This window comes from Apodemus sylvaticus, chromosome 17, assembly GCF_947179515.1.
Source record: "Apodemus sylvaticus chromosome 17, mApoSyl1.1, whole genome shotgun sequence".
Taxonomy (NCBI): Eukaryota; Metazoa; Chordata; class Mammalia; order Rodentia; family Muridae; genus Apodemus; species Apodemus sylvaticus.
Genome location: NC_067488.1, coordinates 12488225 through 12516155, shown reverse-complemented (window position 1 = coordinate 12516155; position 27931 = coordinate 12488225). Strand labels below are relative to the sequence as shown.

Below are 27931 nucleotides of genomic sequence, written 5' to 3'. Positions count from 1 at the left end.
CAAACTATATTGGATAAACAATACACACCCAAGCAGCACCTACCCCACCTCCACCCCTCCCCACACCCCACCCCACCCCTACTTCCCCGCAACTTGTGTTTAGGATGCTGGCTCATTAAAGTCTGTCCATATCTGATTCCTCCTATCTTCCATTCACTTTCCTTATTTCTAATCCTTTGAATTTTACCTTTTATTTCTGGTCTTTCTGGTCTTGGCTTAATTTGTTTCCCCGACAGAATCTGTCCACACTTTTGGTTTCTACATAATGAAACCCTTTGCCTGTACTTTAGCACATCCCTGGGAAGGACTGGAGAAACTGACAAACATTCAAGGAACTTAAACCCCTTGTCATTCTTGATGTTTTATATTTCTATTGCTATAAATATATATTAAAAACCATTTTAAGTTTTGAAGATTTCTGTCATCTGAAAATTTTCTTTTACTTTATGTATGTGGTTGTTTTCCATGAATGTATAACTGTGTACCACTTGTGTGCCTGGTGCCCACAGAAGCCAGAAGAAGGTATCAAATGCTCTGAAACTGGAGTTAAAAACAGTCACGAGGGGCTGGGAACCAGAGCCCCCTAGAAGAGCAGAGTGTAGACTTAGAAACATTCTCATTTAATGATACCAACAATCAGTGTAAAACATATTTCTGAATCATTATATCTTATTAGTAGATATTTAAATCTAAGGATTATATTTTGATTGTATGAAAAACTTTAAGAAAAAATTTATAGAAGTTTCAGAAAAATTATAGATTTTTTCATGAAAAACATAAATCTATATTTATCATTATTTATCATGTCAAACTGTTGGAAATTTAGCTCTAATTAGACCATATATCAGGAATTAGTTAAATCTCTTGTTACAATTGTTTATCTCTTCAAAATATATTTTGGAAAAATAGGCTTGAATCAAATTGTTTTTAATAGATAAAAATGATTTCTATAATCTTACATATAAATAACTCATTCAGTAGAATATCTTGCAGAGGAGCTGAACTTCATGGTAAATACATAATTTCCTCTTAAAGTTGTTATAAATTATGCTCCAGTGAAACAAAAGGAACACTAAATGGAATACAAAATTTTCAGATAAAGGCCTATTTTTAAAATATTAAAATATTAAAAGAACATTTTAAAAAATATTCTTTAACTTTCTTTAGGTTGAAGCAGAAACTTGCTCCCCTCTGTGTGTCTGTCTCTCTTTTTCTCCCTCTCTCTCCTGTGCATGTATGTGTGTTTGGGTGTGAACATTTCCATGTGTGTGTTTGGGTGTGAACATTTCCATGTGTGTATGTGTGTAGATGTATGTGTGTGTGTGTGTGTGTGTAGGTCAGTGGTTGACACTGGCTGTCTCTCCATTGAATGCACAACTTGCTGAGTGTGACAGATTAGCTATCTTTCTCATAGCATCCCCTCTCCTTGGATGTTGGGAATCTGAACTCTAGTCCCCATGCGTGTGTATCAAGTGTTTTAACCTATAATCTAATTTTCCAATTCTTATTTTCCTTTATGATCTGGCAATAATTTATGTACATCCTTAAAACAGAAAGGAACTATACAATTATGTAATAATGAATGTCAAATCACATCACTTCCTTGCTTACACCGCCATAACTTTTCTTTGTTTAGTACAGTTTGTTTTTTATAAATTCAAATGCCATACTCATTTTCATTTTCTTTCCTTCACAAAACATTATACCCAAACAATAACCAAAAAAATTTTGTCTATATTTTTTCAGCACCTGGCACACTCATCACTTGCAAAAACCCTGAAAATTCCTTCATCATTTTCAGCTTATTTTTCATAGTTGCTTGTGTTCTAATGTTTGTCTTTTTCTACATATCCAACTGTTAAGGAACACAAGATGGCTTGTAGGACTGTGCGCCTGCCCAACTGCTGGGGTACCCACGTGTGGAGCACAGCCAGGGGAGGCAGCTCAGGGGAGGCAGAAGACTCTGAGATGGGGGTCCCAGCTACTGTTTTCCAAGGTGAGAAACAGTTATCTGGGACAGATGCTGTGGTTCCCAGTCTCGCACATGCCTAGACGCTCCTGGGGACTGCAAGGAGTTGGGAATGGTGGTCTGCGGGTCCTCAATCCGCCACCCAAGGACGGGGCAGAATCCAGCTTGGTTCTGTTAGAATACGGAGGCACTAGAAGAGGGAAGGCCTTCTCCAGGAGGTTGAGGTGGAACCATCTTTACAATCCATCTTTTCAGATGGAAAGGCAATTATTGGCTATGTTTCCAGATATGGGTACTCCAAGTAAATGCACACCTGGCGTTAGTAGACATCGTTAGATCTCTTCTGCAGGGGCCACTTTCAATCAGAAATATGTAAGCATTCCCGAGTCCTTTCAAGCTCATCAAATTAGTAAGCACTTGATTAGTTCTTGATTTTTTTCATGAATGCAGGGAAGCAATGTATATGAAGAATATGTCCTTTGGAAGTTTCATGTATGTGGCTTTTAATATATAATTATTGGGTATTTGTTCTAGGTCGGGAGGGAACACAGTATCATATCCCCAGAGGCATGTGCTTACATGTGTAAAGACGCTGGTTTGGATAAAGCAGCAGTGGGGCGAGGTTCTCACTCTACTAGTACCCACTGAATCAAGAATTTAAGCAGCCATTGGAATTTGGGGATAATCACGTTAGAAAGAAAAAGTTTTCTTAAAAGTGGTCCTGAGATAGAACACTTGCCTGGGATGCACAAGATCCTACATCCATCCCCAGTGTGACACACACACACACACACACACACCATGTGGATCTATCTGTTAGATTGGATGGTTTTGAATCCATGTCTCTTCTGTTAGACTTGAAAAGGAGGTGATACCACACATCAAAATGACAAATGATAATCACTCATTTTCACGACTTGGACAAGTCTTTCAATTATTTTGGCAATGCTATGTGAAAAGACTCACTTGGGCATGGTTCACCATCAATGCGGTATCCTACTCTTCCAAATCCAGCAACCACGTTGTTTTGTAAGACTGTATTGGTCCCTCTGTTTATCTGACACAGTAACAAATAAAATGCTTAGGGTTAGTCTAGTACACACTTACGCAAGCAGTGTATTTGGGAAAATACTTATTATTTTGCTTTAATTATGATAGCTTATCCAATTCAAATACGTATTATAAGTGTAAGTACATTATGTTTTTCCTTTTGAGGTTCTAGAAATTGTATTCTGTACTTTATATGCTAGTTCTGTACCTACTAAGTTAAAACTCTAGTCTCATATTAAATCAGTTTTTCAAAAAGTTCATTAACTTCTTCAACTACTTTGCTTTATCAGATCTTCAACACCTAAGAAAGAGTTACAGCTTTCACAGAATTTATGTTTATGCTATAATTATTTAAAATTATGAAGATGTTCTCCCTACCTCAATTGCTGCGTGCCAAAGTGTCGAACTCAAGTCTTTTCTGTTCTGGTAGGTTCCTGGCCAAACTGAAAGGGTGACCAAATTTCCACGTACTCTGTTGGCATCCCCCCATATTCTTATACCTTAAAAAAAAAAAGACAGCAAAATACATGTACATTTTATAATTGATACTATGGATGATGTCTTTCATTGTTTCTGCAAAGTTATTTTTTTCTAGTATGAGACTTGAAAGGGTCCCCTGATCCCTTTGGTAGTGAACTTCCTCTTATAAAGGACTAGCAAAATCAGAATCTTCTAGATACTTGCTAAATTTTTTGCATTTTGGGCTTCATATCAGATTTTAATAAATATATGCATAACATTAATGTACAGTAAATGACTTTTTAGTATACTTGATATGGTAGAAATGAAAAAATATACTCATATTGTATGTAATTTTTAATTGAAATGACCTTACTTGTGAATAATGTTTATGATTTACAAGCAAGGAATACCCTAAAAGTCACAGCAATTCAGCAGACTCAGTAGCTCCAGTGGGTAAAGTTGCTTGCCTCAAAGCCTGGCTACTTAAGTTCTATTCTTGGAACCCACATATTAATAGAAAGAGTAAAAAGACTTTGTAAAGTTGTCCTCTAACCTCCACGTGCATGGTATAGCATGGATGCCTTTTTTCATACACACAGAATAATAAACACACTTAACATGTGTCAGATCATAGTAATTACAAACTTTAGATCACTTGTTTTTATGTTTATGAGTGTTTTGCCTGTATGTATGTGTGCGTACCACATATATGTCTGGTGCCTGCAGAAGTCAGAGGAGGGTATCAGATCTCTTGGATCTGGATGGTGGTGAGCCACCACGTTGGTTCTAGGAATCTAAAGGCTCTCTGTGAGAGCAACAAATGCTTTTATCCACTGAAGCTTCTTTCCAGCCTACGTCACAGTAACTGAAAATATTAGTGATTAGATAACTCACGTTAGGTTCAGGTCTATACTGTTTGATAATACAGCCATATAGGTAGCTATTTGAATGGAAATTAAATTTAATTAAGTAAAATTAAAACAGAAATTCAGCTCCACAGTTGCACAAGCCATGATTCAGAAATTCATTACCCACATGTGGCTTAGTGTTTACTTTACTGGACAGCACAGAAAGGCCACTTCCATCCTCACTGAAAGGTCAACTAAATAGGCTTGTCAAAGATTTCACAGTAAGATTGCCTCAGAGAATGCACTATGTGAACCACAATATTATCGTGTTACCTTCTCCTACTGTAAAGTAGATGATGTTGTCATCTATGTCCACCCCATCGGTCCCAAACACACCAATTGCTGGGGAGAAGCCATGATGAAATGCACAGCCTCGAACATAAGACAAGCCATGGTCTTGTATCTAGGGAATAGTTGGGTTAGATGAACATTTTTAATAATAAAATTTAAATATGTATAAAGAAAAAATTTAAGTAAGTTATTTTTAGTAAACAAGTCTTGATCATATACACATACTATTTCTTTTTTCCATGCATTTTTTTCTTTTTTTGGATTGGGTTTTGTTGTTGTTTTTTTATTATTTTTTTTTTATTTATTTATTTTTTTTTTGAGACAGGGTTTCTCTGTATAGCCCTGGCTGTCCTGAAAATCACTCTATAGACCAGACTGGCCTCGAACTCAGAAATCCACCTGCCTCTGCCTCCCAAAGTGCTGGGATTACAGGTGTGCGCCACCACCGCCCTGCGGCACACATATACTATTTCTTAAATAAGATGATTTTCTATAATCTTTTAATCACAGAAGATTTACATGACGTGAGTTTATGATTAAATAAGGTAAAAAAACATACGTCCATGTTAAATTGAGATTAAATCTTTCTCAAGGGTTTCTCCGTGTGTTTATATTTTTTATCACCTTTAAGAAGATAATGTGATAAAAGTGTTTATTAAAGTACAGTAAAATTGTTAGTAGTGATTTTCTAAAAAATTAAATAGTTGGTGGTGGTGGCACAGGCCTTTAATCTCAGCACTCAGGAGGTAGAGGCCAGAAGATCTCTGTGAGTCTGAGGCCCGCTTGGTCTAAGACAGCCAAGGTGACACATACACAAAAATACTTGTCTCTAAAAACAAAACAACAAACAAATCCTGAACAACCCCCTTCAACCTAAATAATAACATTCCAGGTAAGAATCATGATTCAAATGCTGACAGTAATGGATATGTCAGAAGGATCAAATTTAAACACATTCTTTGTATTTGTTTATTTACTCTATCCCTTCCTCATTTCTGTGTGCATGCGTGTGTGTCTGCATGTGCATGTGTGTGTGCATGTGTGTGTGTGTGTGTGTGTGCATGTTCTTATGTTATAGCACGTGCATTAAAGTCAGAGGACAGCTTGTGGAAGTCAGTTCTCTCCTTGCACTCTATATGTCCTGGGGATTGAACTCGGGCTGTCAGTCTCGATGGAAAGCACGTATACCTTCTGAGCCACATTACAGGCTCAAGTGATACTTTTATTTCTCCTAAGAAAAATGTTCTTCCCCATTTCTCTTAACTCTCCAGCCCTCTTAGCATAATTAGTTCCCCTTTTTGCTGGAGATGTAGATGCAGATATTTAGATCTGCGTGTCTTTTGAAAAACATAAGCAACACTCATTTAGAAGGATTTATTCTTAGTGACTGAAAAGTAAGGCTGACCCGTGATACAGTGTGGCAGGTATGCCTGCTGTCCAAGACCAACAGCCTGAGTTCAAATCCCAGAAGCAACACGGTGTAAGGAGAGAACTGAGCCCCCAAAGCTGCCCTCTGACCGTCACGTGCTCTGACGTGCACCATTCAATTCTATTACTTTTCCTAGCTTTATTGACCTTAAATAAACACTAAATGATTGAAATAATGCTACCGTGAGTCTATTCAGATTGATGTACAACAGAACCAAGGACGTTTTCTTATATTAGAAGATACATTTATCTATCTGAAGATACAGGTAATATTTAAAATGCAGATATTATAAGTTGAGCATATATTAAACTAAAACACAAACCTTTCATAGGTTAAGCAATGCAGGTAAAGGATATATGAGTTAAGAAGGAGATTATAAAGCTAGTTGTTTTTCTAGTTTAGGTCGTCATAGGTTTTTAAACTTTTATTGTCAGTATATAAAAATGTAAATGATAGTTTGAGGGTAAAAAGGCATAGAGACTTTGGTTCTGGACCAGTGCTTGTTTAAGAGATTTTCTTAAACTTTAGCTGTGTGGTGCACTTTATTTGCAGAGAGTTAAAAAAAATAATGTATTTAGTTTCACTTCATACATATTGGGGTTTTGCCTGCGTGTGTATCTATCCATATGCTGGTTTCAGATTCCCTGCATCTGGAGTCACAGACTGTGCTGAGCTGCCTTGAGTTCTGGAAACTGACCCAGGTCCTCTGGAAGTGCTCTAAGATGATGAGCCGTCTCTCCAGGCCCTATCTGCAGGACTTTTTAGAACAAAGATTTTTTTTTTTATCTGTGAAAGATATTTTATTTGGAACATATAAAAAAAATTAAAGCACAAACCTGTCCCAGGTTAAGAAATGTCACAGCATATCTTGGATCTGTGCTATCCCTGTAGCCTTCTTGACCACTGTGATAAAATTCCACATTACTTATTCTTGCATTTCCTAAGGGAGTAGATGATTAAAAGAAAATGTCCTAAAATGAATAAAGTAAAAATACTTGAAAAGATATAATATTACTCAAGTTCTTCATGGAAACCTTATTTTTCTTTGCTCCATTACTACAAAGGAAACAATATTTCTCAATCTTTTATCCATCGATTTTGCTCTTAGATTTTATCTCCTATAGCTTCTTTTCCCTGTAAAATTATAAAATTTAAATTATACAGATTTAACATTTATCTAAAATATATAATGACTCTCTGGAATACTGCAAACCATTTCAATATTTAAGATTATTTTTTGTTTGTTCTTTTGTATTATTTATTTATGATTGTATCTAAAGGACAATTTTTCTTCTACTCTAGGGTAATATTGCCCTGCTAAGAAGCACCTAAGAATTGGATGTAATTTACCTGATGTTTCAATCCTATTGCTATAAAGAACTTTTATTATGCAATTCTGTTTCAGAGACTCTCAGCATGTGTGTTGCTACTCCTCTGTCAGTCGATTTGCCATTGTACTACTGAGGTGCATGAGATGGTATTGTCGATCAGCACTGATCGGTAATAATCTATAAGAGATTACTCTGCGCCAAGTTCTGAAGCTTCCAGAAGTTCCTGAAACTGACTAGATGCATTAGGTCCCTCTGGACCCAAGCTTACATAGCCAGAGTTATTTAAAGAAATGACTGTTCTGTAATTCCAGAAAAAAAAAAAACTATACTAAGTATTTGAATATTGGAGAATGAAGACTCAACAATATTAACTCATTTGTAAAGAATTTATGACTCAAGATAAATAATGGAGCATTTGAGGATCAATGAAGCAATCACAATGGATTAAAGCATAATAAATATGTTTAAATGCATGGCTTATATAGGTAACTAGTAACAAAACAAAGTTCTTGTTAGGCTGAAGGTGATTCAGTAAGTAAAATTCTGGACACTATGCATGAAGTCCTGATTTCTATCCTCCAGAAGCCACATAAAAACTCATGCGTGATGACTGTGACTTAATAATGCCAGCACTGGAGAGGTGAAACAAGAGGATCCTAGAGGATCACAAGCCAAAGCGCCTCACCCAAGGTTCAGAGACTTTGTCTCAAAAAATAAGGTAAAGAACAGTTGAGGAAGATACCTGATATTGAACTCTGGCTTCCATATGCACATGCATGTACCTGTGTCTGCACACACATAAACATGCCTGTGTGAGCATGCTCATGCACACATGTGTACACTCACACACAGATACACAGATACAGACACACACACACACACACACACACACACACACACACACGGAAATACACACAGAGGAGATCATCTTTGAAGTATTCTGGAGAAACAATTCAATAGTCTATGTGATATGAGAATCAAGGTTTTTTTTTTTTTTTAAACTCTTCTTCAAGAGCCATAATGAAGCTTAAAAAGAAATGTTCTCTAGATTACAAATGAGGAGAGAATGGCAGAGTTAAAATACTAGGAGATAAAACAAGATTGGATAGAATTGGTACATTGGTGATCATGATCACTAGAGACAATAATGGCATTGGAATTTACTAAATTGCTTTTTTCTGTATTTGGTATATTTGAAGTTTTCCTTAAAATAGACACAGAAAATATTATGAAATAATTTGTTTGGTTAGAAACAAGTCTGGCTATCAATTAACACCATTTCTGATTTGGTAATTCTTTGAAGATAAAGTCTTTGAAGCGAAAGTAAATAGTTAATAATGTTGCACTTCAGAGAGTAACACACAGAATACATAATCACACCTGAAGTTCTATTTTTCAGTACAGTCCTATGGAGAAGTGAGAATTACAAGTACAAGAGACTACGTTATATGTCACTTGGAAAAAATTGGACTGAACTTATACTAACCTTTAAATGTCATCATGTTTCCAGTGAATGAGCCAACTAGTATCCGTGCACCAAAAGAGTCCTTGGACCAAACCGAATAATTGTCACCAACTATTTTGATGTTCCTACTCAGTATCCCAACATCAGCTGATAGTGTGTAGCTCTGACTTGTTCCAGGGATCCACTGTCTTTCAGCTGTAATCAAGCAAATGGGTCATTGTCAATCTTAGGAAATATTTATATGCTAGTTCCTTTGCAATATATAAGGTAAACAACTTTCCAACACACTGAATGTTGATACAAATGTATAAACTGATATACATATAGATATACTGCTTAAACAGAGATAAAAGGCAAATTGAAATTAAGATGTTATTTTATTTAGATACTAATGCATCTAAGATATATCATCTCTTTAAAATAAAAGTTTATTAAAATTAGAAATTAAATAGTTATTGCTTTCCTCCCCCTTTTAAATGCTTTTATACTTTTATAAAATCCGTAAAGCACAATGTGAAAAAGTCCAATATTAGTTGTCCTGAGACTAACTTAATTCAGTCAATATGCCTATTTCCAATTGTGTTCCTGAAAATGACATAACTTTGTTCTTCTTTATGGCTGAAAAATTTTAACATATATACACCATGTTTTCATTATCCATTCTTCTGTGGATGAACACCTAGGCTTGGTTAAGGGCTTAATTCTTATGAATAGTGAATATCTTAAGATAGTATGGAAGGAATAGATTCAAAGTACATTATAAATGTGTTTGAAAACATCCTTATATATCATAGCATAATGTACAATGAACACAGGCTAATGAAAATTAAACATGATAGAAACAGACAGTGCTTAAGATTATTTTAAATAAGAGCTACTGCTTAATACTCTTCGAAGGTAGTTTACTATATCAAGTTATACATGAAAACATTATTGCAATGCAACTTGAAATGCTAGTTTTAATTTTAATTAGTGAGGAAACAGAGTTATTTAAGAATGTTGCCCTAGGCTCTGAGTTGAATTTTCAAGGAATAGATAGTATTTTTTTCCGAGCTCCTAGACCTGGCATGGCTCTACGTTCATACGCACGTTACATATGTACCAGGATTTTGTATACATAGTTGTGTATCAGATACAATATATATCTTTGTTTTCTTGTGGTATGTTTATTGGTGTTAGTTTTAGTACTACACACATATCTCTGTGCATTTAGGGGCCAGAAGAGGGTGTTAAATGCACTGAAATTGGTGTTATAGGTGGCTATGAGTCACTGTGTGGATGTTGGGAATCATTACCCAGACTTCTGGAAAAAGTGACCTCAACTGCTGAGCCATCTCTCCAAGCTCCAGATAAAAGTTTTGAGAATTCCATGACATATCAAGAATTACTTGGAAACTTACAAAAGAAAACGTCGGGGACTTGCTCTATAGAAGGTTACATAAATGGTCTTTGTTGAACATTTGCTGAATGAATGAATGAATGAATGAACAAAGAATTCATATAGTAAAGGATATTGGACAGTTAGACATAAAGAGTAGGATCCACTGGTACCAAAGCTAACCATTCTGGCAAAATATTTGTGAAGTTTAATCAAAGAATTATAATTACGGGATACATAGCTAAAATATGACCATTTCCAGACACTTTAATTATATATCTGTTTGGTTAAAGAACAGCCACTTACCAAGGTGAGTGTAGGCAAGGCTATCATTGAGGATGAGAATTTTGTGCCCATGCAGGATTTTAGCAATCCTTCTGATCTCTGTCTGATGCAAATCATAGCTTGTGGTAGTTATCACAATATCTTCTCCCTCCTTAGGAAAATCCAAGTGCCAAATGCAGCAGTAATTTTAAAAGTAGGTTTATGGTTAATAACAATCATCAAACAATTCTAAATTTATAGCTTAGTAGCAACCAGGGCACTACCTGAGATAATAAACTATACATCTAGATTTCTAGCAATAAATATGCCTTGTTGATGTTATGAATTTTAGAGTATGACGTCCATCCATGTACCATGACACATACATACAACTCCATGCCCACAAACACATGCATGCCATGTCCTCTACCCTCAAACACCTCCACAAAGAAACACATACACACTGATTAAATAAAATGCAAAAAATTTGCATAAATGCAAATTATGAAGTTATTATTTGTATTGTACTATTCTCTCATTTAGCATAGGCATTACTTAATGTCATTGTGCTTTTTTATCCTAAATGTTAAACATTTAACATCAAAGCTAACAAGTGAAGAGGTAACCAAGATAAAAGTAAAATATATTTAAAATAATTCTACTTTTTTTGCAAAATGTATAATTTACAAATATTTAGAATCAACCATTTTCATATTTTTCTTTTATTTCTAAGGTACCCATGATGCCTTTTATATAGTTTGAAGAACTTTGGACATCACTGTTTTTAACTAATTGTTATTAAGGGTCATCCCTTGCAAGCTGACTATAAGATACACATTTTTAATACTGTTAATTACAAGAAGTAAACAGAAAACAGAGAAGAAACTGTTTCAAGTAAACTGATGGTATATTCATCTTATGATGTATTTTTGTTTTCTACCTGCCAATCCACAGCATCCACCAGAGATAAGATTTTGGAGCCTGCTTCCGCAGTTTCTAACAGTTTAGTTTTGTAAACTGAACGTGGAAGTCCATGCAGGTCCAGCTCGCCAAACACTCCTGAAGGAGAGAAGAATTCTTAAATGCCATACAGTCCTGAGTAAGGGGCTAGTGTAGACTGGGACTGTCTACTGATGCATTTCAGTAAGCTACTAAACATTGGAGAATGAATGGAATGAATTGAGGTTGGTTGTGCAAACATGTTGGCAGTTTGACATACTTTTAGGAATCTAGACCATAGTAAATCCAGCATCTAAGGAAGCATAAATCAGGAGGCTTGCCACAACATTATTTTGGAAATAATAAAAAATAGAATTAATGCAGATGCATATAACGATTAACTATATTTCATTTGTATTGATAGTGGGGACCAGTATTCTAAGTAAAGGAGAGTTCTGTCTGTTGACACTGATTGATCAGGATCATATATCCACAATATACTAGCAAAGAACTGAAAAGCTTTTAAGAACAAATGACATATTTATTTTAACCATGTTTTAGCACAAGGGAAACACAATAGTTATTAGAAAAGAAACAGTATATGTATAAGACAAATAGATTAAGCCAAAAAAGTACAAAGTTGCTGCCTAATACTAGTTTTCCTTAAGATATGACTGGAAACATATATGTTTTTAATAGTATTTTTCCTTGATGTTGCTTGTAATATTTGTAATAATGCCATTAAAAAAAAAAACAGAAAACCAAGTACTGTTAAGACCTGTGTCTCCTAAATGAATATGCAACCGTATTAATAAAAGCAGCTGTTAATTATGGTCAAATTAAACTCTTTTAAGACCTTTGCCTTCCAGATTTAAGTAGGACTGTGCACAATACACTGATGCCTCAGGGAAATTAAGCTCACTGGCAGCTGTAAGTGGGTAACCGACTGTAGAGCTGACTGAGTCACACACTGCTTATGAATACTGAAAATGGAATTAAGTTAGGGAAGAAATCTGTTAGAGGGAAGGCACAAAATATGAAAAGGTATTATTGATCTTTTATATCAAGGAAAGATTACAGAGAAATGATAGAGCTTTACTAAATTTAGTTTTATATGTAGAGCTTTACTAAATGTAGTTTTATATGTAGAGCTTTACTAAATTTAGTTTTATAATACCTTGCAGCTTGATTTGAAATATGCATGTCATATCAGTTACTAAATTGTAATGTGATATTATTTAATATTTTTAAATTTTCCTCCTGAGCTTAGTATAAATAAATGACTATAAGAGATTGCGATGCCATACAATTGTGAATTAAGTCCTAGGTAATTTGAAATAGACTAAGAAAAAAGACCTGAGACATTGAGCATGGGGTAGCACATACCTAAGACCTTTGCCCCTTGATTTAGTCCATCTGGAAAAGCCCATTCTGGGGTAGAATGATTTCCTCGAAGAACAATCTGCAATTCTCCTTTAAAGGGGTTATCTTCCCAGCCACCAATTAATCTCCCTCCCTACAGGGAAGCAGAAAATTGTTAGTACTTAAAAAAAGTGAGCAGAAAAAAAAAAAAACCCTCATCCATAAAAGAAAATTAAGAAGTTACTGGAAGTCTCTGTAGTAAAAATGAAGGGATTTTGTTGGATAATTCTTGTAAGTGGGACGGACTTTAACCTATTGGCCTGAGGATAGACAGACTGAATGATTTTTTCAAGGTCAAATGCAGTATCTATTTACTGTCAGAATCAGACCAAGAACTAAGATCTTCTAAGACCTAAGCTAGTGATGTTTGAACACACTGAACCGTATTTGCATGCAATAGATCATACACAAAATACGCTCCTAGCTCTTCTATCTCAGCCACACCAGTTATGGCCATCATAGCTAATTAATAATGATGTCTGTCACCAAATGCTTGCTGACTAATGTAGTCCTAGTGTAAGACTGCATCTGTATTAATTATAAACATTGTCCTTTATACTAAACCCATGAGTTGATATTTTTAGCTTTGTTTCACAGGTAAGAAAACTGCTGAGGTGTCAGACAATATATCCAACGTATTACCAGTGAAGATTCACCCATAGCTTTATTTTACTGCAAACCCTTACATCTGTCCAAAACCTTATGCTCTGTAAAGCATCAAAATCAGTCTCTATACTTTATACTTTCAAAAAGAAAGACTGATTCATTTTAATACAGAATTTTTATTAATTTTTTGAGAATTTTACATGGTGAATATTTAGAATTTACTTCCCTTTCACTCCTCCCACTAACTCCCATCCTCCCAGATCCATTCCTGCCTCCCCACAGCTCCCACGTGGCTTTTCTTTATCTGCAAATAACCCTCACAGACCAATTTGTGTTGCCCATATCTTCATGCATATGTGGCCATCTACTGGAGCATGTTAATCTGGCCAAGAATCCATGTCTGGGGAGTTCAAAAGCCCCAGAGCTGAACCCATAATAGCACTATTGTGCTGCTAATGGACACAGTATCAAACTGCTGTGTGCATTTATACATCTCTACCCATGGACCACAACTGCAGCTCACAGATCTCACCAGAGAAGTTTTTGTGCAATAAATGCTCTTTTCAACCAATCTCTGATAGCTTTTTTGTTTAGCCACTCTTTTCTCCTAAATAGTAATAAGGAGGCAAAACAATGAAACTGATCAAGCTGTTACAAGCTCAAGACCACCCGAGGTTTATGGAGGAGTTGGGGTGATTGTCCCAACAACTGAAACATTTCCTGGGTCACTTTTGATTCCATAATCCCATTGATGTTCATTCATATTTATGAAATGTCTGGTTTTTTTAATAAAATCTTTTGATTTTTCTGTCCATAACACCTAAGAATTTGTTATTTGTTGTTGTGAATGCATAATTAATAATTAATCTTTATATAATAATAAATCTTTATTTATATAATAACAATATGAATATCTTAAGTATAACTAAGATAGCAGCAACCACACACTAAAGAGTTTGTTGTGAATTATCCGAGTAAGGAAGATGAAGCCACAATTTAAAAAGAGCAGAAATACATTGGATGTATGTGATGCTTCCAGTTTCTTGTTTATGGCTGTGTGTGTGTGTGTGTGTGTATGCATGTCTACATACTGAATATTTTTCTTGTCACCAATCCCACAAATTATCATTTCAGAAGTGAATAGGATTTATAATATAAATTAGAAGACCCCACTCTTACCTGCACTGAGATGTAAGTGGCATTTAAAACAACTCTTCTATAAGCGGGGCCTGCTGCTCCCCTCTCAGATTTATCTTCCATTTCTAAGACTCCCCAAATAATGAGTTTTTCCACTGGGGGTATATCCATGTCTGCTACAATCCATGTTCCTAAAAACACAGTAAGAACCAGCACACTGAAGCTTGGGACAGAATACTGACAAGCCTAACAGCCAGTCTTGTCTTTGAAGTTCGAATTTTTTCCACCTAATGATTCCTATAGCTCACAGAAAGCATGCTATCGTGGTTTCGTCCTGGTTGTTAGTGTTATTAGTGTTTCTGACAGTTATTATGTTTCTGAAATTGGGCTTGAACTCCCGTGCTACACACAGCCCTTGGTCTTCTGAGCCCTAAAGAAAACAGGCCCATGCCACCACACCCAGCTAACATTGTCATTAATAGGTTTAAATACACAGAAAACTGGAAGTTTGTTTCATACCCATACACAATAACAAAGCCCATGTCTTCACGCGTACTTGCTTTTCCCGGATGTGGGATGCTTAAAGACAGAGTCATAGCTACCTCTGCTCCACTGCAACATTGGTGTTACCTAAATGCCAACATTTTACTTATTTATGTGTTTACCTTCAGGAATAACCACATTTGCTCCTGGGTGAGGTACAGTATAATTGTTCTCTGGGGATGATTGCCAAAAGGACTCATTTGACCATAAACTGGGGGAAAAAAAGTAATACTTCCATTAATAATCACCTCTGTATTTAATGAGTAATTCCTTAGGGCACAGCATTATATTAGATGTCTTTGAAATGGTAAACTATGAAGTTGATATTAAATAATTTTACGAACTTGCTAAGTTAATATGTATAATTAGTAGGATACAACATATACAGATTATGTCATTTTTCTATTGAGGAAAATAATTTTAAAAATTTGGACACATTTTTTCTCAGCAAACCCTTATTTTGATATATGACAGTTTTCAAACCAATTTAATTTATTTTGAGATAATGTCGATTATTCTGTTTTCTTATATGATCTGACCATAGAAAATTTAAAATCAGCGCGCCCTGTATTTATGGATCTCTAGCAAATATTGCCATCTCACATATTTGGGTGAGATAGCTGAGGACATATTTGGGTAGATTCCGTGAACAGAAGGACAGGGAACATAATGTCTGACTTGCCCAGAATACAGTGAAGTTATGCCCTGGACAGCAGCAGGGTAGGAGTTTGGGGTAAAGCAGAATAAAGACTGAATTAAATGGAAATAAACCTGGAGAGGCCGCTGGAGAAAGAAGGTCTTAACCTTTTTGTAATTATGCCTTCTAGAAACTACTTGCTAACAAAAATTTTCCTAAGGGATGTAATTACAAAGTTGATATCTTCTTTCTGGAAATGACTAGTAATGAAATGTAAGAGATCCATTTACACACTAATTAAAAAGTGATGATTCAAATGGTTAAAAAAAAATAGCCATAAAAACTGATAAGCTAGAAGGAAAACATTTTAGCTGGAAGAATTGAAATCTGTGACCAACTTTCCACAGTCATGAGACTATTAGCAATTTTTACATATACGTTGTAGGAGATTTCTCTATTTTTACCCTGGGAAGTGGATTATAAATTTAGAGAAATATGAGTGTCTTGTGAACCAAAATCCACTGAAGAAAGCCTATGTACTTGTAAGTGGCTGGTCGTTTCCTGGGAATTGGTTTTCTTGATGGTGGATGAACAGGAAAGCAGTCTTGGAGAACACAGCAGTAAGCTTGGAAATTAATAATCACATCCTTCGCATCAGGATCTAGGGTCCCCGAGATGGGCTGGCTCTGAGGAAGGTCACTTCTCCCTGACACTGGAACAAAATCAATATTGTTTTCAGTTAATATGTTAACATGGTGATTGAAATATTCAACTGTATGCAAAGTCATAGCATTTTGGAAATAACATTTCTTCAGAAACAGAAAGTAGGCATTGAGAAACTTCACCAAGATAGATAGTATATTGAGATAAAGTATTAAGAAGAATGAAAAATATCTTGACAAACACTAATGCCTTAAGGGTCTAGAGGGATAGGTAGCTTAGCAGTTAAAAGCATGGGTTATTCTTCCAGAGGGCCTGATTTTATTCCCAGCATTCACATGATAGCTCACAACTGTATATAATTGCTTTTCTACATGGTAGAATATGCATATGAAAATGAAACATAAAATAAACATATACACATTCATGAAAAATAAGAATACCTTAAATTTTCGTTTAAATTTGTTTTTAAATAATTTTATTTTCTAAAAATAATTTAAAAAATATGAGTGGAATATATACCATTTGTCATTCTATTCATCTCTAATATTGTAAAATTAATTAGGACCTTGTGTAATTATATCAGTATTATCTTAAAAAAATAAGTTTTCTAAATTAAACGACTTTTCTAGAATTAATTTTTATGTCTAGTATTTTTACTCAACTTTATATCAAGTTCTGATAACACAGGCTACAGTATATCACACATTTCTATTGAGAAAGTGTTCTGCTTAGGTAAATTACTAGGTCAACCATCACTCTGGGTAATGAATACATACCCAAGTAATAGAGAGTACTGGTGTTGGCTTCGAGATGCCAGTCTCCATTCTTGCTAGAATTCCAGTTCAATGGGTTTGAGGAGCCATTTCTCATGTCAACAACATTAAACATATCAGGATTTTGAGTGAAGTTATGAGATATAATTACATAGTCTTCTTCCTAAAATATTTGCAGAAAAGTGTGGCTTGATTTATGTAAAAACATGATTCATATTATGACTTACTTTTAATCTCGTGTTAATAGCTGATGTAGAGTATTGCCAGCATAGTTTGGTTCCAGTGCCCTTCAATTTGCTTTTATGTTCTGTCTGACATTTTGTAGGTCTATGTCAACAATGTTAGCTCTATAGCTGAGGAAAGTAAAGAATCTCTCCCCTTTCTCTTTTTTATTCTTTTTTTCTCTCTTTACACACACACACACACACATACACACACACACACACAGGTTCTTCACTCACACATTCATATGTAAGTATCATGCATGTGTTAATGTTCTTAACATACTTTTCTATGGTACCTTAAGTATTTTGAATAGTGCTAGACAGGGTTTCTGAGCCACACAAATATGTGGTATCAGTAGAACAATGAGGAAGGGAACATCTCATCAAGATGCTGATTATAATTACTGGACACTGGAGAACTGAGGTCAGAGCATGGAGCTTCTACAAACTTTTATTTATTTCCAAAGATAATGTAAATAGCAAATATGTAGATAGAGAAATATAAAATATTGTATGATGTTCTTTATTTAGTTCATGATACAAATAAACACATAATATTTGGAATATTATAAATTAAATTAAAATAAATTAAAGCTATTACCGTGGCAACAAGAAGAAAAGCAGACAGAATCATAACATAGCACATAAGAAGAATTTCTTCCTTCTTAGATTTTAAGTGAGCAGGTCATACGGGGTGCATTATAGGCCTTTAAAAGGTTGATTTGTGAAGTGAAAGCATCCTGGCTAATAGGTTAAGGAAATCACTCAGTGGATAAGAGTGCTTGGTTTGGAATCACAATGATCCAAATTCAAAGCTCAAGGCCCCATGAAAATGCCAGGCATGACTCATACACCTTTAACTCCATTCCATAATGGTTCCGAGACTGGAGAATACCTGAGGCTTTCTCCCTTTAGCCTAGCTCCAGGCTGGATGAGATATTCTTACCAAGGGGATAAGGTGGAGACTTATAAAGACATGGATGTTCAAGTCTGTATACGCATATGTACATATACCACACATACACAAACTCACACACACACACATACACACACACACATACACACACACACACCCTCAGATTAAAAAAGAGATGGGGGGGGGTTGCGAGGATGACTGTGTAGGCTGCTGTTTTGTTTTCTGTAGCTCTTTCTTTACCTTAAATCCATAGAATGTTGAAGTGTATGATATGTTGGTTAAGTGCTCCACACCTTTAAAATACCAGTTAATGTGATTTGCGTTTGGAATCAGAGCCATCCACCCTGACATATGGGTCAGTCGTTTCTTCTGAAAGGGAACAATGCTGGTGCCTGTAGGAAAACAGGAGATAAGCAGCAGCCATAAGCTACACCTCCAAGAAAAGCCTCTGTTTCTGAACAAAAGAAAATACAAATACTTGCTCATCCCTGGAATTTCGTTTATAGTTTTTTCAGATAGGGTTTTCCTGTGTAATCCTGGCTCTCCTGGAACTCACTCTGTAGGCCAGATTGGCCTTGAACTCAGAGATCTGCCTCCCTCTGCCTCTCAAGTGCTGGGATTGAACAGTGAGCCATCACACCTAGTTTGTCCATGGAAATTCTTTGGAAACGATTCTACTACATTTAAAATACCTTTAACCAAAAGCCCCCACTATTTAATATTACGTTCAACTGTGGTATAAAATGTCGGCTCTAGTATTCTTTTTTTTAAACTTTTTTTGAATGTTTTGTTGTTGTTGTTTTGATTTTTCGAGACATGGTTTTTCTGGGTAGCTCTGGCTATCCTAGAACTCACTCTGTAGACCAGGCTGGCCTTGAACTCAGAAATTCACCTGCCTCTGCCTCCCAAAGCTGGGACTAAGGGCGTGTGGCACCACTGCCCAGCTATAGTATTCTAATGGATACAATTTTATTTTAATAGGACACTTTTTGATTATTTGACTTATAGTGAATACTATCTTTTCATATTGCAGTTATTTATATTTTGTAATCTTTTAAAATTTTAGTATTTATTTAAAGGACAACATTCATAAAATACCAGATTCAATTTATTTATTTATTTATTCATTTTTAGTTATTTACTTTTAGTGTATTATATACTCTAAGGGGAGAAAATGTAAGAATGCTTTTAATCAAATCTAAAATGACTATATCATCATAATAAATGATAATGGTCATATTTGGAACAGGGAGGAAATAGAATTGATTATATAGACATAATTTCACTTCATTTATAATTGTTACTAAGTTGAAGTCATAAGTTCTTATTTTGGTACAGAATTTATTTTGATACAAAATCAAGGTTTTCATTGGTATAAATTTCTACTATTGATACTAAAAATTTGTAAGTACAGGACTTAGACCCAGTTCTTCTATTGCTGTTATTATAAACAGAATTGAGATGTTTAAGCCTGTGAGTTTAGGGCCAAATAACAAATTCATGGCTCTGAGTTTATTGTTAGGGTGTTCTCAAGATTCTAATTAGAAACAGCTGAGACTAGTTAACAGACAACAGTCCAGATTTCTTTATAAAGATAGTTGGTTTTCAAAAATGTCAGACATCCACAGAATGTGACATTTAATGTTACTTATTTCACTTGTTGAGACTAATCTACTCCTGACAGCTTTCCCTTTCTTGGATTCAAAGAAAAAATTGAGCATCAACTGGAGTTTTGTGGCAAGAGAGTCACTAGGCAAGAACTGCCTCATTTCATCTACAGACAAAATACTGTCCAGAAGAAGGACACACTATGGGGAATAGTTGACTGATAATCTCTGCCAAGACAGTCATTCAAAATTCTTCATTACAAAGGTCTCTCAGATGACCCTGGGCCAGAAGGCTGAAACTGATGCTCCAATGTTTTGTATTATAGGGACTATCTAGGTGGTCAGTAGTCTTTATAAATTGGCTAAGTTTTGGAAGCTATATTTTATGCTTCTTATATTTTCACGTAATATTAGTCATTCTTGGATTTCTGACAGTGTTGAAAACTGATAGTCTCATAGCCAGGTGCAGAACTATAATCTTTTAAGTTAGGAGAAAGGACAGTGTTCAACTTTATTGACAAAAATGTTGAACTCGGAGTCAGGTCTATCTATACAACCCATTGGATGTTTTATTGGTTTCTAAATAGATGAACAAATGGATAGATGTAATAAGCCATAGACAAATATGCAGACTTGAACCACTCAAGGTAGGCTAGCCAAGGTATAAATGAGAAAAGATATGGTTAGTTACTGGCTTTATAGGTATTGGGGAGATAACACATCCTTAGCAAGAACTAGGAACTAAGAACAGTTCCTCCCAGTCAGTAAAGAAGACATCTGTCCTCTGTAGGCCAATGTGCCTCACATAAAGTCCCCATGGTACAGTCTCCATGGTGGGGTTAGTGGAAAGCAATAAAACCTTTAAAAAGTACAGCCTCATGAGAGGTATTTGTGTCATTAACAACAGGCCATAAGAAAGGAATGTGAACCAAGTCAGTAGCTTTATTCCACTACTGTTCCTCACCAGGATGTACTTCCTAGCCACAGACTCAAAGGCAACTAGGCCCACTGATCACAAACAGAAACTTCAAAAAACTGAGCCAAGAGAAATCTTTCCCTGTACAAGCTAATTATCTCAGGTCTATGTTGTAGTAATGGAGAGGTGAGTGACTGCATGACTGTGCCCTTCCCATCTCAGCCCTCTGAGCAGGAATTTCCAGACCTCAGTTAGCCACAAGCCTCCCCCACCTGGGGCGGAGGGACCAAGGTGAAGTCCATTGTTCTTCCAGATCTACAGTTTCCTGAATTAAGCAGGCTACCCGCTGAGCAGTGCAGAGCTGTGGCGCCAATGTCCCCTGACCAAACCTTGGGGGAAGGGTCTCACTCCCCACCTTAAATTCTCAGTGACCCATTAAACTTTGATCAGCAATCTGTTGTCCTGGTCTGGCTCTCTGCCTTCCCACTTATCCATGGCTTCCCTTTCCAGGTACAGGGTTCGAATGTAGCCTCAGGCGACTACAGTGAGTGATGGCATAACACATTGTAAGGAATTTCAGAGGCCAGTGTCAGTGCAGCAACCAAAGATTTATGACATAGGAGAAGCAAGCTCACAAGTTCTGTTTGGCTGAAAAATTGCATATGGATTGTGAGTAATTACTTCAACCTAGTCAGGCAGTAATGCCAAGGACAGCCAGTGTATAAGGACAATTTTATTACTGTTACAAATCAACAATCCCTGGGACTTCTTGTGTGTCTGTTAACCCATCCCATTCATTCAGTGAGCCTGAAAAAGTTTGTCTTCAATGAGAGTGGCCTCACTATATCTTTACAGCCTTGTTTTGATGGCTATGCCAAGTTTCCAGCTCTTTGTAATAATATCATCTGGCAATTCATCAATCAATAGAATATGTATGTATGTATGTATATATGTATGTATATAGATATGTATATATCTCCCAAGCACTCACCTTGAATAGCTGGTTTCCTGCCTGGAATATGACTGGCATAAATGTGTATTTTGCAATATTTAGAACACCATGAAGTAACTCAAGAAAATGACAACAAGAAATTAGGAAAACATTGAAATTTGTGTCTTACACTGTCAGAATTCACTTACCAAAAGAATCTGAGAGAACCACATCTTTTTCAAGTAAAGATACTGGGGAAGGCTTGTTGAATGCTAACCGGTGGAAACTGACAGAAGCATCACAGACAGAGCCAGGAAAACCAATGCTCCATGCAGCCTCCTGAGTGCAGTGTGAAGGGTCCAGTAAGGAGCTGTGTGGAATGACAGTGTGCCCTCTGTGCCCTGGAAAAGGAACAGAAACAACATGATGCCAGTATATAAGAAAAGGAATAAACCTGACCTACAGTGTGCATAGGTTCTGTGACTACAATATTACCAACAAAATCTACAAACTGGCAGAGGATTTGCTTGCAAGTGACAGACATTTGTTTTGCAGTAAACTTTTCTGTCAAGGGACTCACCACAAATATATTTGAAACACAAGACCCAAAGCATCTATGAGAGTCAAAAAGATGGAAAGCAGCTTCTCAAGTTCTTTATACATTTTGGATATTTGCTCTCTATCAAATGTGGGGTTAGTGAAGACTTTTCCCCAATCTGTAGGTTGCTGATTTGTCTAATTGGCTATTTCTTTTGTCTTACAGTAGGTTTCCAGTTTCATGAGGTCCCATTTATCAATTCTTGATCTTAGAGTTTTGTTTAGGAAATTTCCCCCTGTGCCAATGAGTTCAATGTTCCTTCCCACTTTCTCTTCTGTTAGATTCAGTGTATCAGATTTTATGTTGAGGTCCTTGATCCACTTTGACTTGAGCTTTGTGTAAGGTGACAAATATGGGTCTATTTTCACTTTTCTACATATCAACAGCCAGTTAGACTAGCACCATTGCCCTCTGAAAGACCCAACAAGCAGCTGAAAGAGTCAGATGCAGATATTTGCTCCCAACCGATGGACAGAAGCTGCTGACCCCTGTGGTTGAATTAGGGGAAAGCTGGAAAAAGCTGAGGAGAGGGCAACCCTGTAGGAGGACCAGCAGTCTCAATTAACTTGCCCCTCCACCCCCACCCCCGAGATCTCTCAGATACTACAACACTAGCCAGGCAGCATACACCAGCTAATTTGAAGCCCCCAACACATATACAACAGAGAACTGTAGGGTCTGGGTTTAGTCAGTGAAGATGCACCTAACCCTCAGGAGACTGGAGGTCCTAGGGAGTTTAGAGATCTATGGGGTGGGGGTGGGGACATCTTCATGGAGCTAAGGGGGCAGGGAGGAGGTATGGGATGTGGAACAGTTGGAGGGTAGACGGGGAGGGTAATAAAATCTGGAGTTTAAAATAAAAAGAAGAAAGAAAAAAAAGAAAGAAAGAAAAGAAAGAAAGAAAGAAAGAAAGAAAGAAAGAAAGAAAGAAAGAAAGAAAGAAAGAAAGAAAGAAAGAAAGAAAGAAAGAAAGAAAGAGTATATCAATAACTAATAATAAAATGGCATGGTTATAACAATAAAAGAAAGATAGAACACAACACAAGTAATTTGATTCAGGATTCACAGAAAAGATTCAAACCTGCTCATAGATCATGTGCTCTTAAACAAATATATGCTTAGTTACTAAAGAACGTCTCATGCTGGCTCTGTGATCATTGGAGAGAGAATCCTTAGGAAGCATTTAGGGAACTAAATACCATGCCTCCCAGACACTAAGCAAGATAATTGTCCTCTAATAACTAATTTTAAAAACCTATACTAAGTTAGTAAATAAAAGTTACTCAGAACTTTAGTGAGAACCACTACATTCTCCCTCCTGTAAACCACAATTAGAATGGGAGATAGAAGCCATCAACTTTAGCTGAGAACTCAGACCATGTGAACACTGAAAAATATGTTATTTCATCTTTCAAAGAGACTTTCAGTATTTAGCCACTAAGATCTCTAGGTTTACCTGTCAATTGATTCTTAAAAATGTGTTACCAAGTAACACATCTACACAAGCTTCCTATTCTGTTTAGACAAGTCCATTATTAATAATTAGTAAGGATAAAAACCTTTAGAAATCATAGATATTTATAGAAAATGTGACATATTTTGACTTAAATGACTTAGTTACTTAAAATGATGAAAAACCTATGATATATATTGATTTTTCTAGGTTTGACATTTTATTTAAAACTTTAATAAATTTTATTATAAAAAAACTTGCAAAAAAAACACACACACTAAATTTGCCAGATCCAATATCCATACATCTCAATGAACTTTGATGTAGTTAGAATAGCCACTCTGAAGCTATCAAGATACACATTAAATTTTACATTTCGTTATCAAATATATCTCATGCATTCATCTACCACCAAAACCAAAATTCTACAACAGAGCTAGAACTAGAAAAAAACATTATATCCTCTTTCATAATTCTTGTCCATTGAACACATTTCAAAACAAATACAAATTTAGACATTAAATTACAAAGGAGTTGATAGCACCTTGTCATTCCTTGTAAAAAGTATTGTAGGCAGGCAGGGGTCCCAGCACTTGGGAGGCAAAAGCAGGTGGATCTCTGAGTTCCAGGACAGCTTGGTCAACACAGTGAGTTCCAAGACAGCCAGGGCTACACAGAGAACTCCAGTCTCAAAAACAAAAGAGAGAGAGAGAGAGAGAGAGAGAGAGAGAGAGAGAGAGAGAGAGAGAGAGAGAGAGAAGTTTCCTATATTCTAGTAAGGATATATTCTGCCTGCATGATATATAATTAGAGATGGAATTTATATCTATTTGTGAGCCCACAGCATGGCAATTATGAAAACAAATTTTTGTCTTAATGAAAAATGATGGCAGAATGGTGCCATCTAACATCAAAATGGCAGTGTCTCCATAGATGCTCCACAAAACTACTGGTAATTCAAAATCAAATTGTTAATGAAAGAGATAAAGGACATGTTTGGAGGCTGCTTCTGACAATTTGGAGCTCTATTAAAAAAAGAAAGAGGAGGAGGAGGAAGAGGAGGAGGTGGAGAAGGAGGAGGAGGAGGCTGCTTCTGACAGTTTGGAGCTCTATTAAAAAATGAAAGAGGAGGAGGAAGAGGAAGAGGAGGAGGAGGAGGAGGAGGGGGGGGAGGAGGAGGAGGAGGAGGGGGAGGAGGAGGAGGAGGAGGGGAGGGGGAGGAGGAGGAGGAGGAGGGGGAGGAGGAGGAGGAGGAGGAGGAGGAGGAGGAGGAGGGGGGGGGAGGAGGAGGAGGAGGAGGAGAAGGAGAAGAAGAAGAAGAAGAAGAAGAAGAAGAAGAAGAAGAAGAAGAAGAAGAAGAAGAAGAAGAAGAAGAAGAAGAAGAAGAAGAAGAAGAAGAAGAAGAAAAGTGCCAAAAGTGCCTTTGGCTTTCCTTTCATTTTCAAATCAGAAGGTAAATTTACTGTTCAACTATAATCTGTGATATTAGTGAATCAGCCTTAACCATTCAAATCCATGTAAACACATATTTGGATTTTTGATACAGGATTTTTCTGTATAGCCTTGGCTATCCTGAAACTTACTCTGTAGACCAGGCTGGCCTTGAACTCACAGAGAACTACCTGCCTCTGCCTCCCAAGTGCTGGGATTAAATGTATGCATCAGCACGTCTTAAATGTATTTTTGCTAATTTTTTAAATCACAGATTGAAGAATAATATTACCTGTTAGTGAGCCGTCAACGTCAATCAGTACTGCTTCGTGTTCCCAACGAAAACCAGCCTTATTGGGTGCATGAAAATACCGGATATCAACAAACTTGGTACTCCAGCCTCCACATCTGTCATTACACACCCCAGTGATTGATGTTACTCCTAAAGCCACACAGGCATGGCGGTCAAAATTCATAAAATGTACGGATGACACAGTCAGGCCCTGACTAAATGGGAGAACCAAGCCTTTCGAGGTGCAAAATGTGGGTCCCATTCCCAGATCATCAAGATGACCAACAATCTTGGCATTTTTAATCACAGCTCCATTGCTTTCCCCCCATCCCCCAACATAGGGAGCCAGGATCCTCTTGGTCTCAATTCCAGCCTCATTGTTGTTCACCATCACAAAGTTGTGGAACTGCAGGGCCCCTCCATTGACCCATTCAGCTCCTTTTTGACAGTTCCACACAGTGAGGGAGTTAAAGACAGCAGGCACTGGTACTGTAGAAGTACAAGATCCTGTTTGCATGGGGAAATACTCTTCAAAAATCCACAGTCCAAACCACCCCTGCGAATGAACAGTATTGTTAAAGAATTCTCCAAGCGGAATTCGTTTTTGGCAAATGTTTCGGTCGAAGGATGGGCCATCAGGGTGGTCATTCATTCTGTACCAAAAGCCAAAGTGAGTGCCACCAGCAGCCACATTGTGTCGTATGGTGTTGTTAGGGTTGGTTACCCAAAATGCAGCTGGGGTCACATCATCATTCAGTAGACTGGTACTTTGCTGTACAAAGACTGCCAGATTATATTGTAGAATGTTGCCGTGTTCAATACCATCTTCTATGAAAAAGGCCCCTCCCTTTATATCGTATATAACATTCCTCTCCACAAGAAGGTGATGTGTATTGTGGATTGTAACAGCTCTGTTGTATGCTTGATGAATTGCACAGCCTCTCACATACGATTTGAAGCGTAAATCTCCAAGCAGGTGCCAATGTATTGGGTATCGTCCCAAACGGAAAGACTGGCCAGCATGGAACACCTGTCAGTCCAGAAATAAGAACTGTTCAGTTCTTTCCCATTTCAAAGTAATCTCCAATTTCATATTAAGACATGGATATATTTATATTAATATCCTCCACGTTATTCATGTTGTTACTTGAAAGTACTATTTTATTCTGAATACAATCTTCGATATAATGCAATTCAATATGACAATACTTGCTAGGGCAGGAATGAGTGGGGCACATAAGTGGGGAAAGAGAATAGGTAAGCAAACCTATTGTTGCAAGGTAGCTGTGCCTTCTACCATATGCTCAATGCCATCTTTGATTCTTTTGTGCTTTGCCTCTTCTCTAAAAGTAAACTGTTGTGTTTGTTAAAATAAAAGTCTCTTTATGACTCAACTTTTCTATTGAACAAAATAATTCTGTATCAATGTCTTCTTTTTCTTGATCCTTTGATTCCCGAATATAAGAAATGCTTTGGGATATATACCAGGTACCACACACATGGTAGTGTTTTATGTGCAAGGTCACAGTCTTTACCATGATCTAGGGAGGCTGCCACTGACTTCACCTCACACGTGAAAAAACTGTAAACAGCCCAAGGGCCTTGTTCACACTTGCAAAGCTCCTGGTCAATCCAAGTGGGTGTGGCTCCTGATTAGAGGGTGTTAGTAACCATTCTGCTGTGTTCTTTCAAGCCTATAACCTAGTTATCTAATATTCAAGATGCTGACATGTGTGATTCAATATAACCCAGTCATCTAAGAAAAGAAAATATTATAAGTCATTATTAGGTTTTGAATTGTGGGTCTGGATGAACATGATTCATGCTTTTTAAAAGTACAGAAACAAATATTTGAACTGATGAAAGGAGTGAATACCTGGTTGCATTAAAACTGTTCATTTATCAGTCTGCTGTCCATTTGGAAGTAGAGTATGGCAAACAGCAGGAGCTCAATCCATAGTCACTGTATGACACCTTGGTATTTTAAAACTAATTTTCCTTACCTCTATGTATTCTATTCTTCCAATTACCATGTCAGCCCCAGGTAAAGGAGCATGTAACATGATACAGCCTCCAAACTGGTCACTTCCCATTTCTTCTCCAAACTTTCCTTGAAGGCATGTTTGTGTAGCAAATTCTCCTTAAAAATATTTTAAAATATTTAAAATTATTCAAGACCTTACAGCAATAGTCTTAAAAAATTTTTTCTTATACTCATTTTGTTTCTCTATATTCAGGTGTATTCAACCTTATTCTGGAACATAATTATTACATATTCATATCTTCTTTTTTCTAG

General features: G+C 36.5%; 1 protein-coding gene across 5 annotated transcripts in view; it reads right to left on the bottom strand.

Annotated features, from left to right (window-relative positions):
* The window catches only part of Pkhd1l1 (PKHD1 like 1), a 145367-nt gene that overhangs the window by 30997 nt on the left and 86439 nt on the right, over window positions 1–27931 (bottom strand). For all 5 annotated transcript variants that reach the window (XR_007974021.1, XM_052161688.1, XM_052161684.1 and 2 more), the window contains 16 exons: window positions 27639–27775; window positions 25636–26665; window positions 22071–22262; window positions 18648–18799; window positions 17271–17430; window positions 16372–16543; window positions 15317–15405; window positions 14694–14842; window positions 12873–13002; window positions 11488–11606; window positions 10590–10719; window positions 8927–9100; window positions 6946–7049; window positions 4663–4792; window positions 3398–3519; window positions 2936–3026 (listed from right to left, as the gene is read on the bottom strand). Coding sequence is in view for 4 of the 5 variants with exons in the window: in XM_052161688.1 (XP_052017648.1) it covers window positions 2936–3026; window positions 3398–3519; window positions 4663–4792; window positions 6946–7049; window positions 8927–9100; window positions 10590–10719; window positions 11488–11606; window positions 12873–13002; window positions 14694–14842; window positions 15317–15405; window positions 16372–16543; window positions 17271–17430; window positions 18648–18799; window positions 22071–22262; window positions 25636–26665; window positions 27639–27775 (3081 nt within the window). In the remaining variant the exon portion in view is untranslated. The remainder of the gene's footprint in view (window positions 1–2935; window positions 3027–3397; window positions 3520–4662; window positions 4793–6945; window positions 7050–8926; window positions 9101–10589; window positions 10720–11487; window positions 11607–12872; window positions 13003–14693; window positions 14843–15316; window positions 15406–16371; window positions 16544–17270; window positions 17431–18647; window positions 18800–22070; window positions 22263–25635; window positions 26666–27638; window positions 27776–27931) is intronic.